Source organism: Nuphar pumila, chromosome 13 (genome assembly GCF_984573655.1).
Source record: "Nuphar pumila chromosome 13, dmNupPumi1.hap1.1, whole genome shotgun sequence".
NCBI lineage: Eukaryota > Viridiplantae > Streptophyta > Magnoliopsida > Nymphaeales > Nymphaeaceae > Nuphar > Nuphar pumila.
The window spans coordinates 95602721-95627660 of NC_143261.1; the positions used below are offsets into that span (position 1 = coordinate 95602721).

Consider the following 24940-nt stretch of genomic DNA (forward strand, 5'->3'; position numbering starts at 1 on the left):
AAGATACGGGGGTGTATCATACGATACACACCTATACCGAGATATGGGCGTGTATCTATCGGAGCACCCCATAGTAATGATATGTATCGTACCGTATCGTATGATACAGTACGATACAGACAACCTTGCACCACCCTACCATTCTTCTTCATTCACCAATGAAACAAGAAGACCCACTTCCACATTCTTGTGTCCATCCAGATTCTGGGTGATTTCATAATCCTTTTTGGTCATTGATCCTTTATGTTTATTTTTTTCTCCTCTTTTTTTCTTTCTTGGCAAGTCAAATGATCAACTCTAAAAATGTTCATCGATTTGTGGCATATGCATATGCTTTTTCTCTCTTTTTTCATGTCCTCCTTCTCTTGGAGGAGGGCCAAGACCACAGGGATGCCTAAAAGCATTGAGGTGGATGTCGACAAGCCCCTCGTGTGCAATGGAGAGAGAGAGAGAGAGAGAGAGAGACTATCATGGGGTTTCAACGGCATGCCTGATTTCTAGTCGGATTTTGAGTGGGAGATGGATGCGTTAGTAACCGGTGAACAAGGGCATGTCTGATTTCAAGCATTAAATAATCTGTGTAGAAAAGGACGAAAAGCCCAACTTGAAAATTACAAGAAAACCATTTTGAAGGGGTGTTTTGGCCTTATAAATTTTTTCTACCTAAGGCAGCCTACTGCGAGTGAAGGGGGAGTTTCCGAGTTGGTTTCCCCAAATCTGACCACGCAGATGCGTTAAGCATGGTTGGATTGCTAGGAAACAACATTTGGATCATGGCTTTTTGTTAAAAAAAACATGGTTTTTGAAGCCTTAAATATTTATGATATTTATAAAAAATTTACACCAACTATTTTCAAACCTTATAAAAACCTAACTGTGCATTGGAATTGAATGATGCAAAAGTTCATCCTTATAAAGTCAAACACATAACACATTTGTACAGTCAGATTAGAGAAAACATGGAAAAGAACCCTTCAAAAGCCCCACAGGCAGCGGTAGGCACGGATCAGTGTAGGCAGCTACTCTCTCTCTCTCTCTCTCTCTCTCTCTCTCTCTATATATATATATATATATATATATATATATATATATAAAGGAATGATATTGGCTACACTCATTGGTCACGAACCTGCAAGTGAGAAGCGCTATTTTTTTAATTTTTTTACAAATCTGACCATCCAGATAGTGATCTACATGTTTGGTTTGGTAGAAACTGGCCCTTGGATCATGTTTTTCAGGTGTAGATGGACTTTTCAAGGGTTGAAAATTCAACATCTTACAATATGACGATTTTCATCCTTCAAAATTTTGTATTTTTATGTCAGAAAAGTAGACCCATTTTTTACCATGCTAAACACATATATGGGGTCAAATTTGGTCAAGATGACCTGCCTCTATGAGTTTCAGCTAGCGGGTCAGAACCCATGAATATAGCCAATATTATCCTATATAGGAAAAATATATGGTGGTTCTGTATCATGATACCATACGGTGGAACACACTCTTGTTTGTATGGATCTAGCCACCAAATGTTAAATCTAACTGCATAGATGTATTTAACATGTAACATTTACTAAATTAAAAAGTTTTATCATGTCTAATACACTATAAGATTCATTTTTAAGATAGTGAAAATCAATGGCTCACATTTCATGAAAATAAGGGTGGTTTAAAAATGATATAAAACATCATTTTCGAGTCAATTTTAACACATGAAAATAATAGGTAGAGCATGCTAAACATGATCCAATGGTTAGATTTTGCTTTTGGAGCTTAGATCTATGTAAATCAAGTGTGTACAATACCTCCATAGAAGCACTATATATATATAGTTATTAGTTGCTACCAGTGTTATTAAAAATGCGCCTCAAGGCGGAAAAAAGCGCCTCGCCTCAAGGCAAGGGCCTTTGTGCCTTGAGGCGCAGGTAATAAGCATAAAGACCCCGAGACGTACGCCTCATACGCCTCGAGGCGAGGTGCGCCTCGAGGTGAGGCATATGCGCTTCATTTTTTTGGTCAAATGGGGGTCAAAGTCCCCATTTGACCAAAATTTAGGGCCCTCATTCTCTCACTCGTCTGCTCTCGCTCGTCTCTCACTGGTCTTTCTGTTCTCTCCCACCTCTCGTCTCGGTCTCTCCCACCTCTCTCGAGCTTTCGAAAGTTGGTCTTTCAAGGTTGATCTCGCTGCTGCATGAGAGTTGTACTCCCTAAAAAGAACATTTATCACCTCATTTCAATTTATCCTCATACTGTTGTTATGTTTGTCTTTCACATATACCAGTTCTTTGTGTATGATGTATGGTTTTTAGTTATTTGGGGTTATGCCTATTTTCTCCCTTGATCTATGATGTATCTACATGATTCTGAAACCACTCCACTCATTCTCTGTTGACTATATATCTAATCCACTCATACTGTTGTTATGTTTGTCTTTCACGTATACCAGTTCTTGTGTATGATGTATGGTTTTTAGTTATTTGGGGTTATGCCTATTTCCTCCCTTGATCTATGATGTATCTACATGATTCTGGAACCACTCCACTCATTCTTTCTGTTTTGTCCATTGACTATATATCTAATCCACTTGAACATTTATGAGTAGCTTTTTGTCCGAGTTTATGAAACTTTTCAGCTTCAGGTTGACAAGTTCTTTTATAGCCTTAAAGGTGATTGGTATGTTGAATGCTCATGTGTACGGTTTCAGATTTTCTACAATGTAGCTTTCCACTATGACTTGTAAATGTCCTCTTGGAAGCTGGATACCTGAACTTGTATTGCTCATAGAATTGCTTTTGGTTTCGGTCCTAAAGAGGAGCTTGAGGCTTATGTTTCTCTGGTTTGCCTTTCATTGAGGCAAAGAGAGGGAAACTTTAGGTGATCAATGCAAATAACTAATATTATGAAATTAGCAAACTCTGCAGATGTCAACATAACATGGTTATTGAATAGAAAAAAGAATTTATTATTTTTTCATTCAATGGAAAGATGATAGACTTGAACCAACACCACACACCAGCAACCTGTAAGGATAGTTCCCTCAAGAAACCATCTTCCTAAATGTCCTATGTCCTTCCAAGAAGAAGACGAGTCACTAGCTCGGTCCCTTGGTAAATGAGCCAAGCCCAAACATGCTCTGTTTATTATTTTTTGGCTATTCTTGTATAGGTATAAAGCAAAATTCCTTCATCAATAAAGCATTTTTTATTTATTTATAATTCTAGATATTTTTTTTATGGTTTTTTTAGTTTTCAAATTTTTTTTTGAGGCTTACGCTTTACGCCTCGCCTTAGATTTTGGTGGAGCGCATCGCTACGCCTCAACGCTTTTCACAACACTAGTTGCTACAATCGTTTGTATGTGAAAACGACTTAGCAACTTCCATTTTTTCGTTTTTTTTTTAATTTTTTGGTCCAAGTGACCCCATGAATGTGTTCTACATATAATTTTTAGTGGGGACCAGATTTTGAATCGCCAGAATTCGACCAGTGTACAGGTTGTTCCGGCAATGCAAAAATCAACGGTTGTAAATGCACAAATTCTTTCTTACTAAAAAAAACATGTTTTTCATTGAAAAAACAAGATCCAAGGGTTGTTTCCCACTAATTCAAGCATGTTGAACACATCTACGAGCTCATCTCATTTAGATGATATTGAGGATGGGCTTGGCTCCCCACTTCTCAATTACACGTTGTCTTCGGGCATACTCAGCCTCGAATTGCCTCTTCTGCCAACCAAGGCTTAGGTAATATATATATATATATATATATATATATATATATATATATATATATATATATATATATATATATATGGGTTAATCTAGCATTAAACTAGTTGTGTTTAACATTAGATGGATTCAACCTTATTGAATGACTAAAATACCCTTGAAAGAATGGTATTTTTTAAAATGCATGATTACTTTTTTGGGCATTATATGTCATGAACTTGGAGGGAATTGAAAAGTCAAACATCTTTTCCAAAAAAATAACTTTATGAAGCTATCAAATAGGACTGGAGATCAGCATGTCCCCTTGGCTCAGAGTCAACTTGTAAGCCCCCTTTGATACGTAAGATTAGGGCGGACAACTTGATAAGTTAGTCCAGATTGGGGTCAACCAAAATCTGGTTGGACTACCTTTAGGCTCTGTTTGGGAGAAAGCACTTGGAGAGATTTGCAAATAGTTGAAAAAAGTACAAATATTGGATTTCAATGGAAATGGCTTTCAAGGGAGTTTTAAACTACTTCTACTGTTTGGAAACACTAGTAAATCCTCGAAGGATTCAGGCTTTTAACTCCTAATTCCTTAGCATGTTTGGAGAGCAATTTAATGTAAAATGGGATTTGATTAGAGTTCCATCAAATTTAATGCATAGAAAAATTTATATTTAATCAAAATCAGAGGTTTTATTGAAGCATTCACCTTCAATAAAAAATAAAATGCCCAAAAAACTAATACTAAATGTAACGCCCCAAAATTTCAACCCAAATTTTGAGATTTTTTTTTATATATAACAACAGAAACAAGTAATACTATAAGGTTAAACACTCTGGAACATTACAGTGGAGAGTAAGCCAACACATTTATTTCATTTCATTATCAATGAATAATAACATCAGAGTTTTAATGACATGTTCTAAAAATGAACTCAAACTATCCGAGAACAGTAAATCCAAAATCTCGATTGAAGCCTCATCCCGCAATCGCTCATAAACTCTACTCATGACCTGAAAAATGGTAAATTTATAAGAATTAGACTACAACTGTCTAAGTAGAAAATACTGTAAATTTTTTCGCAGGTATATCATGTCTCAAGTATGTGATGTAAGTGTTGTGTATGATTTTTAGCATATACAGAAACAAGTAAAAGAAGCTACACAACAATAATAACATGTATAAAACTTAGCCGACCATTTCAACATCAACATGATCTAAATCTAACCGCTACAATTTCTAAAGCATGTTAAAAGTAAAAAGATACATTCTGAAAGAACTGTTTAACTATGAAACTGCAAATCTGGTAATTCTACTCAGTGTGATACCTAAAATGTTCTAATTAATGTTTATCTTATCATATCCCAATCGTTTCATACTAATTGCACAACCCACTCAGAGTGATCCGGTACCTTTAAACCAGTCAAGCACACAAGCCACAGTGCCTTTAAATCAATAAGGCAAAAATATTTATATATTCTAATTTTCATATGAATTCACATTAAAATTTCGAGGTTCATGCATTATTTTGAGGGAAATATAAATATGACAATTTATAACATTTAAGAAATTTTTCATGCAACAGTTATAAGTGTTATGCATGCAGAAACATTAAAGCAGAAGCAAGTAACAAACCTTTAACAGGCATTAAGAAGTAAACATCATACACTCACCATCATGTAATGATTGAAGGAACAATTAGAATATGCATGATCTAATGCATAACAGAGTTACATATGATTTATGCGCAATGAATGAACTATTTATTACCTTTCATTTAAGTTCCATTTTCCAGATGCATGCCCTATTAAATGCACACAACTTTTAGTTCCTCTTTTTAATTACCATTACCCGCAGATACACCAAACGGGTACAGTCCCCGAGGTCAAGTTAGGTTCTCAGGGTAGCTTACCACACAAGTTGTAATTTATTTACTGGGTTCCAAACATAGCCCTCGATCGATATCAGGAAACAACATCATCCATCGGAACATTAGACCTCCACATCTAATGTCGGGGACACCCCACCCCCACAAGTGTCACTTCCTTGATATACCAAAACAACAGTTGTATCGAACATATCACCCTCAGGTCAAGTGACGGACTCTCCCTTAAACCGTGGTCAGGAGAAAGAACCTCAATATCGGGTTCAGGGAACAAAATAAAGCCCACGGAATTTTTGTATCATCACAGTCTCCCCAAGACCGGATCTCTAAGATCCCCATTATCCAGATGGGAGATCCCAGAATGTATATTACACTGTTCTTAATTATTATCCTTTGTTGTAAAAAAAATAAATTCTTTAAGCTTTGCAAAACCATATGCAAAAGTAAATGTAAAAGCTCGCATCTACCCCTGCAAGAACTCTTACGGGACTCCAGCCCGTGAGGACAACAAGAACAATGTAGTAGTGTACAGTATCAACCTGTGTGGTTTAGGTGATGCAATTAAACATATATGAAAAGCAACCCAGCTCACGGCTCTTCAGGCCGGTGATGGTCCATTTAGGTCATCGATGCATCCCACGCCAAAGCTAAAGCAATAACAAAGAATCACATATTTCATATGCACATACACACATGCAATGCCTTATCAATATGCAAATAGACTATTCATAAGCATGTGCTTTCTAAAGGTATATGCATCTTTGCTAAGTGAGATCCTGCATAGTCGCACATGTATTCGTGCCAAACATACTCCCTTGAGTGTGTGTGCATGTGAACAAACCCGTCCAATATGCATATTCATGTTTCAATGAAACATTAACCTTATAGCATTTGCATGACAACATATTTTGCATGATTTATTGCATCCCCATGACACCGGCTAACACAATCAGTCAAGAAAAATAATATGAGCCTACATGATTGTCAATACGACAAGATCAAATGAAAATTCGCTACCTTTTAGATGACTAACTAGCTACATCATGATTTTCAGTTGTAGTACTTCATAATAAGAGCATAACCCTTGTACTCGAGCCACCAACATGCTCCACTTCTCATTACAAGTTTGATTATGACCCTTTTTTTGCATGAATCATGGATAGCTCAATGTAACAACCCCAAGCATATACAGGCTTCTGTGTACGTTCAGCAAAGGTGTGCGTGGTCAGTTATCACAACCAGAACATCTTACTAATTCACCAAATGTTTTTTTTCAATACTGAATATGCTCCAACACATAAATCTGAACATTCAAACATCTCAGTACACAGGATTTGGGGTTTGTTTTGAATGACCTGCTGTGATATCTAATCTTTTGTCTAGATTTAATAACAACTTCATAAAGTTTTATGGTAATGCAGTTTTAACTAATAGTCAAATTCCTTTCAGCATCGGAAGCATTCTTTTATATGAAACTTACAATTAAACATTCTGAAATTTACGTCAGCAGCTGAAAAAAATATAGACCGAAGAACAATCAAACAAACATTGTTTAACCACAGCAGGTATCAAGTTTGCATATCTAACTTCACTTAAATAACATGAGCAAGAACCAATGCGCATATACATCAATATGGCAGGCCAGGCTATGATCAAACATGGCATTGATTTCATTTGTTTTCTCATATCAGTGATTCCTCAAAACATCACAAGAGGTTGAGAAACGGGAAATTAGTACGACCTACAGTTGCAAGTGACAAACAATAACTCATGCCAGAGTTCGACAAATGTAAATGAAGGCTGGCTTATAAAAGGAGTAATCAGACATTACTAACAGGAATGACAAATCAGAAATACAAGCAAAAGGATATGACAATTGGTGATCAAGACCCTAATCAAGATTCGACAACATAAATGAAGGTTGATTCATAATAGAGATTATCAAATTTTATAAATAGAAAATTTTCTTATCCTAACTAATAAATCAAGTATCCCACCATAACCCATTCTGCTGCACTTCAACACATTACACTAAGCATGCTGAATTGAAACAGGTACGCATAATATTATTACCAAGATGGTATGATGCATCTTGCTCGACTAATAAAATCACAAAATGGATCTGAATCGACATCTAGCAAACAAAGCCCCAATCCCCATTGGCTATTAGAACAAATTCATGATGCACCTATACATCTCTGGAACATGTTACAGAAATTGTTTTCCCAAACCCAAACACGCAAGACAGAAAATTAAACCTTTAATATATATATATATATATATATAATTTTTTTTTCTTATTTTATTTGGGGGTGTATACAGCAACACCTTACATGCTTGACACAAGGCACATCGCAAATCACAGAATCATACAGAAAAACCTACATCTCATTGTTATATATATATATATATATATATATATATATATATATATATATATATATATATATATATATATATATATATTTGGGTTCATAGCAGCCGAAACCCCTAAAATTTCCGATTTGGGTTTTTAAGGCAGCCAAAAGAAAAGCACTTCCAGTGATTTTGGGGATTCCCAACACCCCACCACTCATGCTCGACATGCGGTACACCCGCAGAATAAAACAGTAAACCTACACATCCAAAACCAAATACCTTTTAAAATCCCCCAAATCAGAGGTTTGGGATTTCGGATTCCCAAATTTCCAACGCTTGGGTTTCGCAGCTGTCGAAACCCCCAACTCGCCGATTTGGGGTTTCCCACAACCATGAGCCAGGGTTCCATAACAACCGAAAACCAGAAGGACCCTAGTCGCTCAAGTTAGGGCTTCCCTGCAACCCACCCCAACATGCTCGAACACCCTCAATACCCAAAAGAAAAAATACAAAGATCCTACCTGTTCCGGCAAAGAGGAGGAGAGACGGTAGTGGTTGGGGAGGTCGTCGGGGTCGATTGCTCCACCGTCGAGCGAGAAATCGAGAGAGGAGCGAGAGACAGAGGGTAGAAGAAGAGAGAGAGAGAGAGAGAAAGATAGATAACGAGACGAAGAGGTGGATGAGGGTTTAAAGAGGAGAGGGAATCGTGAGAGATCGTGAGGGGGAAAGAGGGGTTGGTTACCCCTTCACACAACTGCCGCCCCCTTCACTTTATAAAAAGAAGAGAAGTAAACCCTACTTAGGGTTTACGTTTATTCAATTTTATTTTATTTTTTTCCATTTAACGCACATGCATGTGCGCATTTGGGTCGACCTTGACCCGCGACCCATATCTCTTTTCGGGTCCTCCTTTGGAACTTGTCTCGGATCCATCAGTGGGTCCGGATATATTTATATATATAAATATATATATATATATATATATTAGGTATTATTAATAAAATTTCAATTAAGAATCCACCTTATTTTATATGGATTTCAAGTAACTTACAGTGGATCCAAATAAAATTTAATTGAATCCCTACCCTATTTACCCCCCCCCCCAATGTCCAGGATCCAAATGGAGTAATGTGGACCCAACCATTGCATATGCTATTACGGATCCCTCTAAAATGTTATAGGTCTGACATAGAAATTTTTTCATTAACGTTTAATTTAAACTTCGCGGATCCACTGAGTTCTTCCTAGATCCAGTATCCAATAAGACCCTGATATTGAGGATCCAATATCAGAGATCCGAAACAAGAGATTGAAATTTACTACTAGGTATCCACATAATAGGTTTGTGATCCAATATTTACGATTCGAATAACATATTAGGGTTTTGACATTGAAGATCCAAACAAGATATCCAAGATGCAAATACGTATTAAACACATAAAACAATAAAAATATCTTGGTACCAGCTTAAGGACATAAATTTCAAGTTTATTTATTTGATAAAAATTGCGAGTATTACACTAAATGCATAAGTGCAATTAAAAGTTGAATTGAAAATTTAATTAAATCCATTGAAATATCAAAATTAAGCATCCTAAAATAATCAACCAAAAAAATAAGAATATATAGAAGTTAATGAAAGACTACCAATGATGTGTGACCACCTATTTAAACAAGAGATAAAACTCATCAAGGTGTTGGAAAAAAGAGAGTCAAAATATCATGATAATACACAATATTTTTGGTAGTTTAAAATGATGATATTCTGAAAAATATTGCTACATTTCATGTGCAATACCTTCACTTGCACAATCACATTTAGTTAGATAGGGTAATATGGACATTTAAAAAAACAAAGTGCAAAACGTGACAAAACAGTTATTCAGTTTTACGTAAACCAACAAATCAGGCACCCACCAGACTCCACCTTATTCAGGGAATCGTAAATACCTCCTCCCCATAGAGGGAGCCGAAATTGAAGTTTTATGGGATTTGGGTTTGGCGGATTCTTAGCCGAACTTCACGCCTCCATTTCCTTCTCCCAAACATCCTCCAATTTTTTTTTGTAGTAGTCCAACTCAGATAATTGTCTCCGACACCATCTCATCTCCTCAGACACCCTCCTCCCAAACACAGCCTTAGATGCATCCAAGTTCAGATGTCAGCAACAATAGATCGTTTGAGCCAGAAACCAGACCTGAATAATTTCTATATACCCAATAATGTAACATGGCTACAAATGTTCTCCTTATGGACAGTCTGGGACTTCTGTCTAAGACGACTTGATGATTGAAAATTTAGTTCAATAGGAAAATGAATATCAAGGATTATTTTGTCCGTTAGCAAATAAAAGAAATACCAATAAAACCTGATCGATGTCACGTGTGATTGGATGCCCATGTGTAACTTCATCCAACATGCAGTATGATTTTATAGAAAAATGATACAACACATGAATGCACAGAGATTTCATTGTACATACATTTTTGCTAATGTAAAACCTGCATAATGTGTATGTTAAAATTAAATGTATACCAATACCTGAAAAGGGTATTTTTGTCTTTTATATTTAGAACAGTCCACTAGGGACTGAAATGTAACTTTTTATTTTTATTTTTATTTTTTTTATTTTCTGTTTTCTGTCTTTTTTTGTTTTCCTGTCAGTTGGGAGACAGTCCAACTAGACATTGGACCACCTCCCAACAGTCATAAATATGAGCGTTGGAGAGGCTCTATAAACTTCTACCTTATTTATAAAGCATTTGCTGTGATATTATAAAGCCTTCTTTTGTTTTTTAATAGGCTTTTATGCCTTATTGTTGTGTTTGTATTTCATCTCTTATGAGATTATAATCGGTCCATTAGAGACTATGATTAGTGTGTTTGCACAAGTCTTTTGACTTTATATTTGTGCATCCTTGATTCATTACATGGTATCAGAGCGAAGGTCATTTGAAAAAGCTTCTTTAGTGATCTTCTTGTGGTAGTGCTCTTCATGCTCGTGTTAGTCATTCCTTTATTCAAATCTTCGCAAGTCACTAAGTCACTACGGGATAAAGAGATTCCACCTCCGTCATCACATACAAGCTAAATGAGAACAACTATTTAATGTGGGTGACGGCAATGGAGAATCACATCAAAGGCAAAAAGCTATGGGGTTTTGTTAGTGGTTCTACTAACGAACTCCAACTCAAATTGACTAGAAGAGAAGGAGATCAAGTCAAAGTGTTGTCCGAAGAAGAAAAATAAAAGGCTTTACAAGAATACCATGATAAGTTGAAAGGTTGAGAAGCAAACAATGCTCAAATTCTCTCATGGTTTATAAATACCATGAAATTTAAGATTGCCACCAACATCATCAAGTTCAAGAAGGCATGTGATGCATGGATCTTCTTAAAGAATTCCTTCATTCAAAAGGATATGGCTAGACTATATTACCTCCAAGACAAGGTCCGTAATGTTAAACAAGGAGACAAAAGTGTGAGAGAATTCTATGGGGTTTTGTCTCCTATTTGGGATTAATTAACCATGTTAGAACCTAAATGGAAAGGTTCGGCTATTGAAATGAGAAAAGCTCAAATAGAAAGAGAAAATCTCCTTTATGGCCTCCGGCCGGAATTTGAACAAGTTAGATCCTCTTTACTTTATAGGACCTCAATTCCTTCTACAAGTGATGCTCTTGCGCAAATTTGCCAAGAGGAAACAAGACTTGGCATGCACAAGTCAAATGATGAGGTTCTTGCCATGGCAAGGCCTGAAAACTTTGTGAAAACCTATAAACCTCCTCATTTTGAAAAAAAAACAATGGGAAAGGACATCATGGAGGATACAATGGGTGGATACAAGGGCAAAATCATTTGTCACCATTGTAAGGAATTGGGACACATAAGACCGGATTGTCCCAAATTCAAGAAGGTAGCCGCTCTGAGTGAAGAGTCTCAAAATATCAAGAAAGAAGGCAATTTTAATGATTTGACAATTGCCCAAATAGCGAAGGTCGCTTCACATATCCTTAAGGCTACTCCTTCTACATCAGGTGCCGCCATCTTTTCCTCTTATTCTTCAGGTAAGTCCACTTGGATTTTGGATTCGGGAGCGTCTTTTCATATGACATATAATGAATCCCTACTATCCGATTGCACCAATTCATACTTTTCATGTGTATCAACCGCCGATGGCATATACTTAAAAGTCAAAAGTATAGAAAATCTTAAAGACACTTCAAAGAAATTTTTTGTTCCAAACGTAAGGGTTATTCGAAAATTAGATTTAAACATTTTTTCAGTTTCTTAAATTTCTGATAATAAGTGTAAGGTCTTCTTCTAATCTAAGGCATGTTGGGTACAGGATCTCAAGTCAGAGAAGCTGATTGGGCAAGGCCATAGAAGAGGAGATCTCTATTATATGGACTCTTTATGTCTACCCAAAAACTCTTTTTGTAATCATGTCAAAGACATGGATTTAGATCTTTGGCATAAAAGAGTAGGACATCCAAGTATATCCAAATTATCTCATTTTTCATTTTTGGAAAAATTTTGTAAAAATAAAGATTTTGAATGTGAAGATTGTATACTTGAAAAAATGCAAATGATACATTTTGGATCAAGAACTTCCTCATCTAGTGAAATCTTTGAATTTGTGCACTCGGATGTATGGGGTCTCACTCCTGTTATGTCTAATAGAGGATATTCATATTATGTTATATTCATAGATGATTTCAGTAAGCACTTGAATTTTCTTCCTTAAGCTTAAATCAGATGTTTTTTCGTGTTTTAAATTTTTTCATAACCTTGTTGTAAACCAATTTAAAACAAATATTAAAGTCTTCCGCTCCGACTCAGGGGGAGAGTTTCTCTCAAATGAATTTAAGTCATATCTAAAAACTCATGAAATTTTACAACAACGATCTTGTCTAAGGACTCCTCAACAAAATGGTATTTCCGAAAAAAAACATCGTCACATTATTGAGACTGCTAAAACCCTTCTTATCTCAAAGAATGTTCCAAAATTTTTTTGGGTCGAAGCTATACTTACCGCAGTGTATCTAATAAATAAAATGTCTTCTCAAGTCTTGGAAAACAAATCTTCAATTGAAAAACTTTCATCACTTTTTGTTTTGACTTTAAAGGCCCATCAGCACCCTATAGTCTTCTTTCCCTTGGGAAGAGGTTGAATTGTCCAAGTATGAGCTTTATGCAATCCATCTAATTCTATCTTCATGTCTTTTACCCACTCATCTATGTTTTTAGCTTCATTGTAGTTAGATGGTTCATGATATGAATGAATAGCTAGAAGGCAAACCCTATAATTTGAAGTAAAAGATTCATATGACACAAATCTAATTGGAGGTCTATGAATTCGTTCAGATCTCCTAACTCTAGTTTCCTCAATATTTGTTGATTGATTATATCTTTCAAAGGCACATGGATGATTCCCAACATCTCGTCTGGAATACTGTAAGAGATTTGGGGATGGTTCTCTTTCTTCACTAGAGTCGTTAATAGACTCAAAATTTTCAATGTCATTAACAATTTCATTATTTGATTTAGGTAATAAATCAAATAAAAAAGCATACTCGGTTTCTTCCTTTGGTTTTTTAAAATCAAATTCGTTTTCTTTTTCAAGAAAAGTAACATTTCTAGAAACATAAAGTTTGTCATTTGTTTGATCGTAACATCGATAGCCTTTTTTATTATCGGCATATCCAAGAAAGATACATTTTATGGCTTTGAGAGAGAGTTTGTTATATTTTTCAAGAAGCACAAAACATTTACATCCAAATACCCTTAGTCTTTTCAAGTCAGGAGAAATTTCAAAAAGTACGATTAGTTGCAAAATGATACTCTCAGGAATATGGAATAGATTATGAGGAAACATTTGCCCCAGTAGCCCGTATGACCACAGTTAGGACTTTAGTTGCAGTAGCATCCATTAGAAAATTGTCTATTTATCAACTAGATGTTAAAAACACATTTCTAAATGAAAATTTAAACGAAGAAGTGTACATGGATCCTCCTCCCGGTTTGACTATTGAAAATGGTATGGTTCTTCGACTTCAAAAGGCTTTGTATGGGCTTAAGCAAGCCCCTAAAGCATGGTATGATCGGTTTAATAATACCATATTGAAATTTGGTTTTAAATCCTGTTTCACTAACACTGCTTTGTCTATAAGATATAGAGGTACCTCTATTATTATTATTATCTTGTATGTTGATGACATGATCATCACCGACAATGATCAAAAGAAAATTGAAGAAACTAAAGTTATGCTTAAAAAATCTTTTGTTATGACTGATCTTCGTTTTTTGAGATATTTTATAGGCATTGAAGTGGGGATACATTTTATCTCAAATCAAGTTTGCAGCAGATATTGTTGCACATTCGAGAATCACTAACACAAAGTGTCCGAACACACTTGAGATGATAAATGCAAAAATGAGGGCTAAAGATGGAGTACTATTAGATGATTCAACACCTTATAATCAACTTATCGGATCACTAATGTACCTTTCTATTTCTAGACCTGATATTGCGCACGTTGTACACAATGTCAGCCAGTTTCAATATGTGCCCACATCAGTTCACGTGAGTGCCGTGTTGAGAATAGTTCGATACATCCAGGAAACTATTTCTAAAGGGTTATTCTTATCATCTTCCTCATCTTTAAATCTTATTGCTTATATTGATTCTGACAGGGAAGGAGATCCCAATAATCGTCACTCAACTATTGGTTTTGTGTCTTTTTAGGTGATTCTCTCATTTCTTGGTGATGCAAGAAACAACAAAAGGTGTCCTTATCCTCCACCACTGAAGCTGAGTATAGGGCAATGACTACTACAACCACCGAAGTTGTGTGGATGCAAGCATTACTTTCAAATATGGGAGTTGATATTCAGAGCCTACAAAATTATGTTGCGACAACAAAAGTGCCACATACATTGCCAGCAATCATACATTTCATGAGCGAACAAAACAGATTGAGATGGATTGTCACTATGTTCGCGAAGAATATTTGAAGGGGATTATTACGTTGCCATATGTTCAGTCTGAATTTCAGATCGCAGACTTCTTCACCAAAGCTCTTTGCCTAGATTTTTGTTTCTTAGCAAACTTTCAGTGATTTCACCGTAAGTTTGAGGGAGAGTGTTAAAATTAAATGTATATCAATACCTGACAAGGGTATTTTTGTATTTTATATTTAGAATAGAAATGTAAACTTTTATTTTTATTTTTGTTTTTTTTATTTTCTGTTTTGTCTTTTTATGTTTTCCTGTCAGTATTTTTGACTGTTGGGAGACAGTCCAACTAGAACTAGACGTTGGACTGCCTCCCAACAGTCATAAATATGACCGTTGGAAGGCGGTCCAATGTCTGTTGGACTGCCTCCCATTCATTAAGGCGAGGCTCTATAAATAGAGCCTCACTTCTACCTTGTAAGTATGCTTTCTATAAAGAATTTGCTGTGATATTATAAAGCTTTCTTTTGTTTTTCAATAGGCTTTTATGCCTTATTGCTGTGTTTGTATTTCATATCTTATGAGATTATAATTGATCCATTAGAGACTACGATTCGTGTGTTTACACAAGTTTTTTGACTTTATATTTGTGCATCCTTGATTCATTACCGTGTAATCAAGAAATCTAATGCAAAGCTTGAAGGAAATCTTCACACATATTCTGCACTTTCTTAGTAAAGCCAAAATTAGACAAAAGGAAGAAACAGTTACCAGTTGTTCTCTTGCTCGTAGTAGCATACACAAACAACTTTAGCCCCACTTCCAACAGCAAATTTGTTCTCTAGAGAATGTATGAAATAAATTGTCAAAGGAAATCATTTAAAAAGAGTTCTACGCAACACCAAGACTAGAAACTAAATACTGCAAGGAATGTGGAGATTTATATTAAGCAGCGGATAACACTTGAAATTCTTAAGAGAAATCACCACCATGATATTTCAAATGGATGTTGATTGACTTGGATACTCACATTGGAAGTACAAAGAGGATGTTACTAAAGGAATGGAACATGTCATAAAAGTAGGAACTTTTGTTTGTTTTGTTGTGTTTAACATGGACATGTGTGTGTATCAATATCACGATGGATAAGTGTCTTAAATTAATCTAAGCTAAACCTTCCTTTTGTCTGATAACAAATCTAAGCTATGTAAATAAGCCTTACAAATAATCAAGTTTTCAAATTACTTGATACTTCAATCACTCAAAAGATATGCTAGCACAAACTAGCATTCAAATGCTTCACACCACAAAAGTAGAAAAGTGCTTCAAATGCACTGTATTGATAGATATGAGGGGATAAACCCCTTCTACAATTTTTGTATTACAATGGGTTTAATCACCCTTATTTATAGAGAGTAGCTAAAAGAAAGAGACATTGGGCTGTTCCCAACAACTCTTATTAGAGCTGTTGGGAAACAGCCCCAACGTCTCTTTTATGTCCAAAGTCACTGTTGATTGTTGTACACTGTACAGAAAAAAGTACAAAAACAAAAAATAAATAAAATGAAAATTACAAAATATAAAAAATAAAAATAAAAATTACAAGAATATATGTATATACTTTAAATATGTATTTATATACATATACTTATATATATACATACTCTTGTATTACGAAGTGTATGTATATGTATATGTATATTCAAGTATATACATATATGTATTGTTTTCTAGTAGTCTCCCTCAAACTTATGGTGAAATCACCGAAAGTTTGTCAAGTAAAAAGTTGAATCTTGGTGAGCACAGTGCCTTGGTGAAGAAATCCGCAAGTTGATATTCTGATGTCAGATAGGGAATATCAATAGTCTTATTTAAATATTCTTCACGAACAAAATGACAATCCATCTCTATATGCTTAGTTCTTTCATGAAACGTATGATTTTGAGCAATGTATATGAAGCACTTGTTGTCAGAGCATAATCTTGTAGGATTCTAAAGATGAATTCCCATATCTGAAATTAGTTGTTTGAGCCACACGATCTCTATGGTGGTAGTCATCATTGCTCTATATTCAGCTTTTGTAGATGATAGTGACACCTTTTGTTGTTTCTTGCACCTCCATGAAATCAAAGATTTACCTAGAAACACACAAAAACCAATTGTTGAGTGCATATTATTTGGATCCCCTCCCCAATCAGCATCAGAGTATGCAATAAGATCTAAGGAGGAAGAAGAGGATAGAACAACTACCTTATTTATTGTACCTCTAATGTATTTGATAATTCTCATGACTACACTCATATGAGTTGATGTTGGAGCGTGTTGAAATTGACTGGCTATACGTACAACATGAGCTATGTCTGATCTTGTAATACTTAAACGAGCTTTCTGAAGGGAGTTGGATTGTCCAAAGGAACTCCATCATTGGCTCGTATCTTCATTCCAAGAGTCTCTGGGGTGTCAACAACTTTATCATCGGATACACCTGACCTGTCAATAATATCTGAAGCAAACTTGGTTTGTGACAATATGTACCCTCTGTTAGAGTAGGATACTTCTATACCAAGAAAGTATGTTAGGAACCCAAGATCTGTCATTTCAAAAGAATTTTTCAAAAACTGTTTGACTTTCTTGATTCCTTCTTTGTCACTACCTGTAATCCAGATATAAAAGCAAAATTATAATGCCTGCAGAAGAATTCTTGATAAATAAAATTGTATTAGTATAGTATGGTTTAAAACCATATTTTGTAATAACATTGTTAAAAGTATCAAACCAAGCTTTAGGTGCTTGTTTGAGGCCATACAACGCCTTTTTTAATTTAAGCACTTTACCTGAAGGAATTATCAATCCAGGTGGAACATCCATGTATACTTCCTCATTAAGATTTTCATTTAAAAAAACATTTTTAACATCCATTTGATATTCCAGTTTTTAATAGCTGGAATAGCTACAAGCATTCAAACAGTAGTCATCCTAACAACAGGAGCAAAAGTTTCTTCGTAATCCACTCCGTATTCTTGAAAATATCCTTTGGCAATAGCCTGGCTTTATGTCTTTCCAATGATCTATCACTTTTGGTTTTTACTTTAAAAACCCATCTACATTCAATGGTTTTCTTTCCAATGGGTAAATTTAGAATTTCCCAAGTGTTAGCTTCTTTAAGAGCATCTAATTCTATATGCATAGCTTTTATCCATTCAGGTAAATTTTTTGCTTCATTGTAACATGAGGGTTCAAAATATGAATGAATATCTATAAGACATGCTCTATGTTTAGGAGAGAATGAGTCAGACACAAATTTATTTGGAATTCTTGAGGTTCGTTCAGATCTACGAATGGTGGTTTGTTCTGAAGGAGTTTTTAACATGGTTGTCAGTTGAGGAAGCGGGAGCGGGAAGCGATACGGGAAGCAGGAGCGGGAAGCGAGGCACTTTCAAAATTTTAGGAAGCGGGGAAGCGTGGGACCACTTAGGAGCGATTCGGGAAGTGTCTCGGAAGCGACCTAAGAAGCGTTTCGGAAGCGAGGGGGAAGCGAAAAAAATAAAAATAAAAAATACAAAAAAATTGAAAAAAACAGGGGAAGCGTGATGGGAAGCGCGCTTCCCATTAAAGGGAAGCGCGTCCCCCATTAAAGGAAAACGTGTCCCCCATTAAAGGGAAGTGCACTTCCCAAAAAAGGGGGACGCTTCCCCCCACGCTTCGGAAGCGCGACGTTTCGCGCTTCCGAAGCGCGCTTCCCCTTTTAGCTAGGCGCTTCCGGTAACCCTGGTTTTTAATACTTTATGGTTACTTTGATTTACACTTTCATTGGTTGCATGTTGATTTCTTCTAGTGTATACTATTGGTTCAACTGTTATTCTATCATCAATAGGAGATTCTATATAACTATTTTCATCATTAGACAATAGTTTAAACAAGAAAGAATAATCAAAATTTATGTCTTGTGACATGTTTCTTTCAAATCCACTTTCATGTTCAACAAAATTAACATTTCTTGAGAAAAGAAGTTTATCATTTTTGAAATCGTAGCATTTAAATCCTTTTTGTGTTTCAATGTAACCAATGAACGCATAGGGGATAGCCTTAGAAGATACTTTATCTCCTTTATCATTTAAAACATAACATTTACAACCAAAAATTCTGAGTCTGTGATAGTCAGGTTGGTATTTGAATAATTTTTCAAAGAAAATTTCATTGGACAATGTTTTTGAAGGCATCCTATTTATAAGATATACTGACGTCAATGCAGCTTCAGCCCAAAGATTTTTTGGAACATTTTTAGCAATAAGAAAAGTCCTTGTAGTTTTCATAATGTGTCTATGTTTTCTTTCTGAAATTTCGTTTTGTTGTGGAGTTCTAGGACACGATCTTTGATGTAAGATTCCTTCATTTTCTAAAAATTCTTTAAACTCATTTGACAAATATTCTCCTCCAAAGTCAGTTCTGAGGATTTTGAGTTTACTTTCAAATTGACTTTTAATCATATTATGAAATGTTTTGAAGATTGCGAATACATCGGATTTAAACTTAAGTAAATCCAACAATATCTAGTGAAATCATCGATAAACACAACGTAGTAAGAGAATCCTCCTTTAGAGGCAACCGGAGCAGGACCCCACACATCCGAATAAATTAATTCAAAAGGCATCGAAGAATAAAAAGTTCTTTGACCATAAGGCAAGACTGTCATTTTACCAAGTAAACATTCTTAATATTCAAAATGATATTTACAAAGATTCTTGGTAACAGGTACAAAATTTAATTTTCGTATATTTGGATGCCCAAGTCTATGATGCCAAGTTCGTATATCTTTTGTTTGGGCAGTGTTACAAAAAGATTCGTTTGGAATACAAAGAAAATCCATATAATAGAGATCTCCTTGCTTAGAACCTTCCCCAATCAATTTCCAGAACTGGCGTCCTGCACCCAACATTTACTTGATGAGAAAATGACATCATATCTATGATCCGAGATTTGAGAAACTGAAAGCAAGTTAAGATGAAGTTTTGGTATAAGTCTTATTTTTGGAATGTAAAATTTGTTATGTTTTGTCAAATCATTTTTAAAAATTCCAATACCCTCTATTTCCAAGGCAGTGGAAACAAAAGATGCATTCGAATTAGGTTGACATTCAAATAATATTGACTTATGTGGGGTCATATGAAAAGAAGCACCTGAATCAAGAAGCCAAGAGCACATACCAGGAGTAGAAGATGAGATAATGGTCGCTCCTAAGGTAGATCCTTTGAGTAATGGTTGCAATGCATCCGTCAATTGAGATAATGATTTGGTGAAGTCTTTGAGATTCAGAGTATCCTCATCTTGTTTTGATGGTGCAACAACACGTTTTTCTTGAGGCCTGTATTTGTATCTAGGACATTGAGGCCTAATATGACCATGTTCACTACAGTTATGACAAATGATCTTTGATTCTCCTCTATTCTTACTAAAATGAAGAGGTTTGTATGGCTTGATGTAATGTCCTGGTTTAGAAGCGGCAAGTGCGCAATTTTCGTTTGTGCCATTGCTAGAAGTAGCAAGCACATTAACATTTTTACTCATATTTAGCCTAGTTTCTTCTCCACTAAGCTTAAGAGAGAATCTCATGAATAGAAGGAGGTGATGAAGATGATAGTAAGGATGCCCTTGTTTGTTCAAACTCGGGTCTCAAACCATAGAGAAAAGCGAAGAGTCTATCTTCCTCAACTTGAACTCTTCACATTTCTATACACTTGCCTTTCCATTTGGGTTCAAATTGGGCAAGTTGAGTCCATATGGAAGATAACTCTATAAAATAATCTCTTATATTTTTATCTCCTTGTTTGATATTTCTAACCTTTTCTTGAAGATAATACTTGTGAACCATATCTTTTTCGGTAAACATACCTCTAAGATATTCTCATGCTTCATTTGCCTTTTTGTAGCATAATAGGTTTGAGGCAATTTTTTTCTAAACTCCACTTAGCATCCATGAAAGATTTTTTGCGTTTTTCATTTCCCATTCATCCAATTTCTTGTAGTATTCTTCTATGACTTTGTCGCTTTCGTCAAGACTAGTCTCAATCCCATTTTCACCTAATGTAATTTTGGGAGTAGGTTCAAGAATAATACCTCTTATGAATCCCCCACAAGCCTTGACCCTTGATGAATGTCTCCAAGTGTCCCACCCAAATGTAGTAGTTGCTTCCTTCAAGTTTGAATGGCGGAATAAAGTTGAAGTTGCTTGTATTGTGCGGGAAAATTTCACCCATGGTGAATTAGAAAAAAATATCACCACCACGAAGAAGAATAAGCACGCTTTTCGAGGCAGCCCACCAATGCACGATTGATTATACACCATACAACAAGCTCTGATACCATGTAAATAAGCCTTACAAACAATCAAGTTTTCAAATTACTTGATACTTCAATCACTCAAAACATATGCTAGCACAAACTAGCATTCAAATGCTTCACACCACAAAAGTAGAAAAGTGCTTCAAATGCACTCTATTGATAGATATGAGGGGATAAACCCCTTCTACAATTTCTGTATTACAATGGGTTTAATCACCCTTATTTATAGAGAGTAGCTAAAAGAAAGAGACGTTGGGCTGTTCCCAACAGCTCTTGGGAAACAGCGCCAACGTCTCTTTTATGTCCAGAGTCACTGTACAACAGTCAGTGGCTGACTGTTGTACTGTGTACAGAAAAAGTACAAAAATAAAAAATAAATAAAATGAAAATTACAGAAGATAAAAAATAAAAATAAAAATTACAAGAATATATGTATATACTTTAAATATGTATTTATATACATATACATACTCTTGTATTACGAACAATATGTGTGTGTATATATATATATATATTCAAGTATATACATATATCTATTATTTTCTAACAAGCTAAACCTTACTCTCCCTATCAGCAAAATAACCTGCCAACACCCTATTACATTTCAGGGTTACTACAGCAGAATTCATTTTTTAACTTTTCCATTCTTCTGCAGGGACTAATCAACCGTTCACTTATGCAGTGCAGGTTTAATTTTATATAAAAATGGGAGCCAACTACTGACCAAAAAATACTATAACAATCACCAGATACTATCCAAAAGTACATTGCTCTGAAACCTTAGAAGTTGAAAACACCTTAGAATAGAATTACTATCACGCTCATGGTTGACACAAGTTCTTTTCTCTTTTTGCAGAGTGAAACATTATACATAAAACATCACAATAATATCATATAGGATACTACATTGTTGGATTGCCATCAGGTTTAGCTCACAATACTACATTATTCAATGATACTGTTGATACTTTACATAGTGACAGAGATATATTAGGTAGCAATATACATCATTATGCAATATGTCATCCTTTACTTTTTTTTCTCTTAGGTTTGAGGGAATGTTGGCTCATTTAACAATATATTTAGAATGATACCATGCTGAGGAAAAGAAGGTGATTCCGTTCCTATTCTACTCTAATAATTGTACTGTCCATTGTATAGTCTGAATAATAGAAGGAGGTCTCCTTAAGTATGTATCTTTGCAAATATAACATCACACATCAGTCAAGAACCTAAAAGATTAAGGCTATAATATTCAGTAACCTATATGGGAGTAGGTACACGAGCAGCTAAAATGGGTGACTAGGGAAATTTTAAGATTATTTCATAGTAACAAACCTGCTAAAATGTGAAAACCAAGAAACAAGGTAACTAACCAAGTGACATAAAATTGAAAATCTTAATCAAAACATTACCTTTAGGGCTCCACTGAACACAAAGAGCAGCACGATTAAGCCTAAGAATAACAAGCGTAGGCACCCATTCATGTTCATCTTGGTTCCAAACATATCTGCAGAAAAACAGAAGGCACAGAATCAATTGATGGGCTAATTTCATTACTCAAAAGGTTCATATATCAGTATAGGATGAACAACAATAATAACAGCCACTTCCGATACTCACGAATTTCGATCATGTGAAACTGTAACGATCTTATTTGAAAGGACACCCCAATCAATGCCAGAAATAATTTGATCATGCTGTAAGCCAATTAAGAAGAGTTACTAAGCAATGCAAACTTGAATACTGACACTCAATGTAAGCAAAACTCCATCCAAAGTAGTTATATCCTTAATAAAATATGTAGAGTGTCATGGTAAAGAAAAGTGTCATAGTAAAGAAACGCAGAAGATCATGTGCAATATCTAATAGTGGAAAAAAGTGAATAACTTTTAGATAAGCAATATTTATTTAGTAGTCTAAGACAACTATTTCACAAACTTCACACTATGCAATGCCACAATCTAATAAAACTTGCAGAAAATAATTATACACAGAGAACAAGTGTTCTGAAAAACCATAGGCACTCTGAATACGGTGTACTTGCAGAAGCATTAGTTCAGCTAAATCACCAACTGCTAAGGGAATATTAGGCATATAAATCACAGTTCAGCAGTATAGATACACCTGTGCACCTCATGGATTACAAACCTGCATGTTCCATTTGTAAGATGTTTACCATGAATTTACAGGGAAAACGAGACTCACTGGCTTCTGTGTTGCTCCTAAAAATCTTTCAGGCTTGTTACACAATTTAGAAGAAAAAGAAACCATGCATGAAGAGGCAACTAAGTATCCAAGCAAAAGGCATAGTTTCTTTGCTGCATCATATGCACACTTTATTTGAATTCATTGTATCTGAAAATCGATGTGAATGAATTGATCCACTAGATGAAACATCTTGAAAAGCCTGTGCTAATTCTCAATCTTGTTTAGTCCTTTTCACTAAAACATAAGTATTAAAACATGTGACATTTTCAGTTATTAATGAGAAAAGGGAAACAATGACATCATGAAGTTTTCCCCTCTTCCTGTTGAATTGTTTTTTATCTTCCAATGCTAGACATATGAAAGACAATTAGTTGCCTTAGGTGCTACATGTCCATGTTCTGCCAGTTGGCAGATTCGCTTAACCTACACACACACACAGCCTTCATATCTTGTCCAGAATTACAATAAAACCATACACAACGATTCCTGCTTTAATGGATCTAATATCTGGATGACTTGTATGGATCAATGTTATTAAAAACGCACCTCAAGGTGAAAAAGGCGTGCCTCGCCTTATGGCGAGGCACTTTGCGCCATGAGGTGCACGTGATGCAGCACATCTAGACCAATCCGGATGTATGCGAAGAGCGGGACCCAGTTCAGATTGCCGTACCCATGACCTTCAAGCCAAAAATACCCATTTTGGGTCCAAACAGTGTCTAAGGGTAGTTTTGTCATTTCAAATGAAATAATTTTCTGAAATTTTTGTTTCATCCATCTCAGAAAATACATTTTGATACGTGATTCCATTTTTGTGATTTTTGGAATCACCCATAAAAATTTGTGTAATTTTTATGTTTTTTTATTTATTATTTTGAGTAGGAGCCGGATCCGTAGGATCCAGCTAGTTTTGGTGCCCTGTAGGATTTGTTTTAGGGCACTAAAGGGTGTATTGGAGTAATTGGGTAGTTTTTTTATTTTTAGATCTGGATCTGAATCCAATTTTGAGAGGAGAAACCCTACTTAAACAAATGGCTGAATTCGGTTGGGCCTTTAGGGAGGTGGCCTTTTGAAGGGCCGATCCTAGCCAAGCCAACTCACATTGGTTTGTATTGGCTAGAATGGAGGTGCCGCCCAAGAGATCCACTCTTAACAAATTTAGTGGTTCCTCATTGGCCACGTGGGAAGAGAAAAAGGACAAAAAATTTGGTTGCTTGATGACTACCCCACAAGAAGGCCAATGAGATTCAACCATCATTATTGCCCCCTTTAAAACTCTCCAAAAGCGTGAATCAAGGGGAGCTGCTACTATTGTCTAACTTGAAAAAAAATCTGGAAAGGAGGACATGAAGAAAAATATGAAAAGAAAATGAAGGATGGGAAAACCTGAGCCTTGAGGAGGGTTTTGAATCTTACTTGGAGTTGTCCAAGTTTGGAAGAAAGAAAACGTGAGCTGGGAGAAAGGTGATAAGTTTTGT

General features: G+C 35.4%; 1 protein-coding gene across 6 annotated transcripts in view; it reads right to left on the bottom strand.

The window, feature by feature from the left end:
• LOC149819301 (actin-related protein 2/3 complex subunit 1A-like) overlaps positions 1-24940 on the bottom strand; it is a 56614-nt gene that overhangs the window by 22936 nt on the left and 8738 nt on the right. For all 6 annotated transcript variants that reach the window (XR_016427414.1, XR_016427415.1, XM_089985842.1 and 3 more), the window contains 3 exons: positions 22875-22951; positions 22667-22761; positions 15684-15753 (listed from right to left, as the gene is read on the bottom strand). Coding sequence is in view for 4 of the 6 variants with exons in the window: in XM_089985842.1 (XP_089841968.1) it covers positions 15684-15753; positions 22667-22761; positions 22875-22951 (242 nt within the window). In the remaining 2 variants the exon portion in view is untranslated. The remainder of the gene's footprint in view (positions 1-15683; positions 15754-22666; positions 22762-22874; positions 22952-24940) is intronic.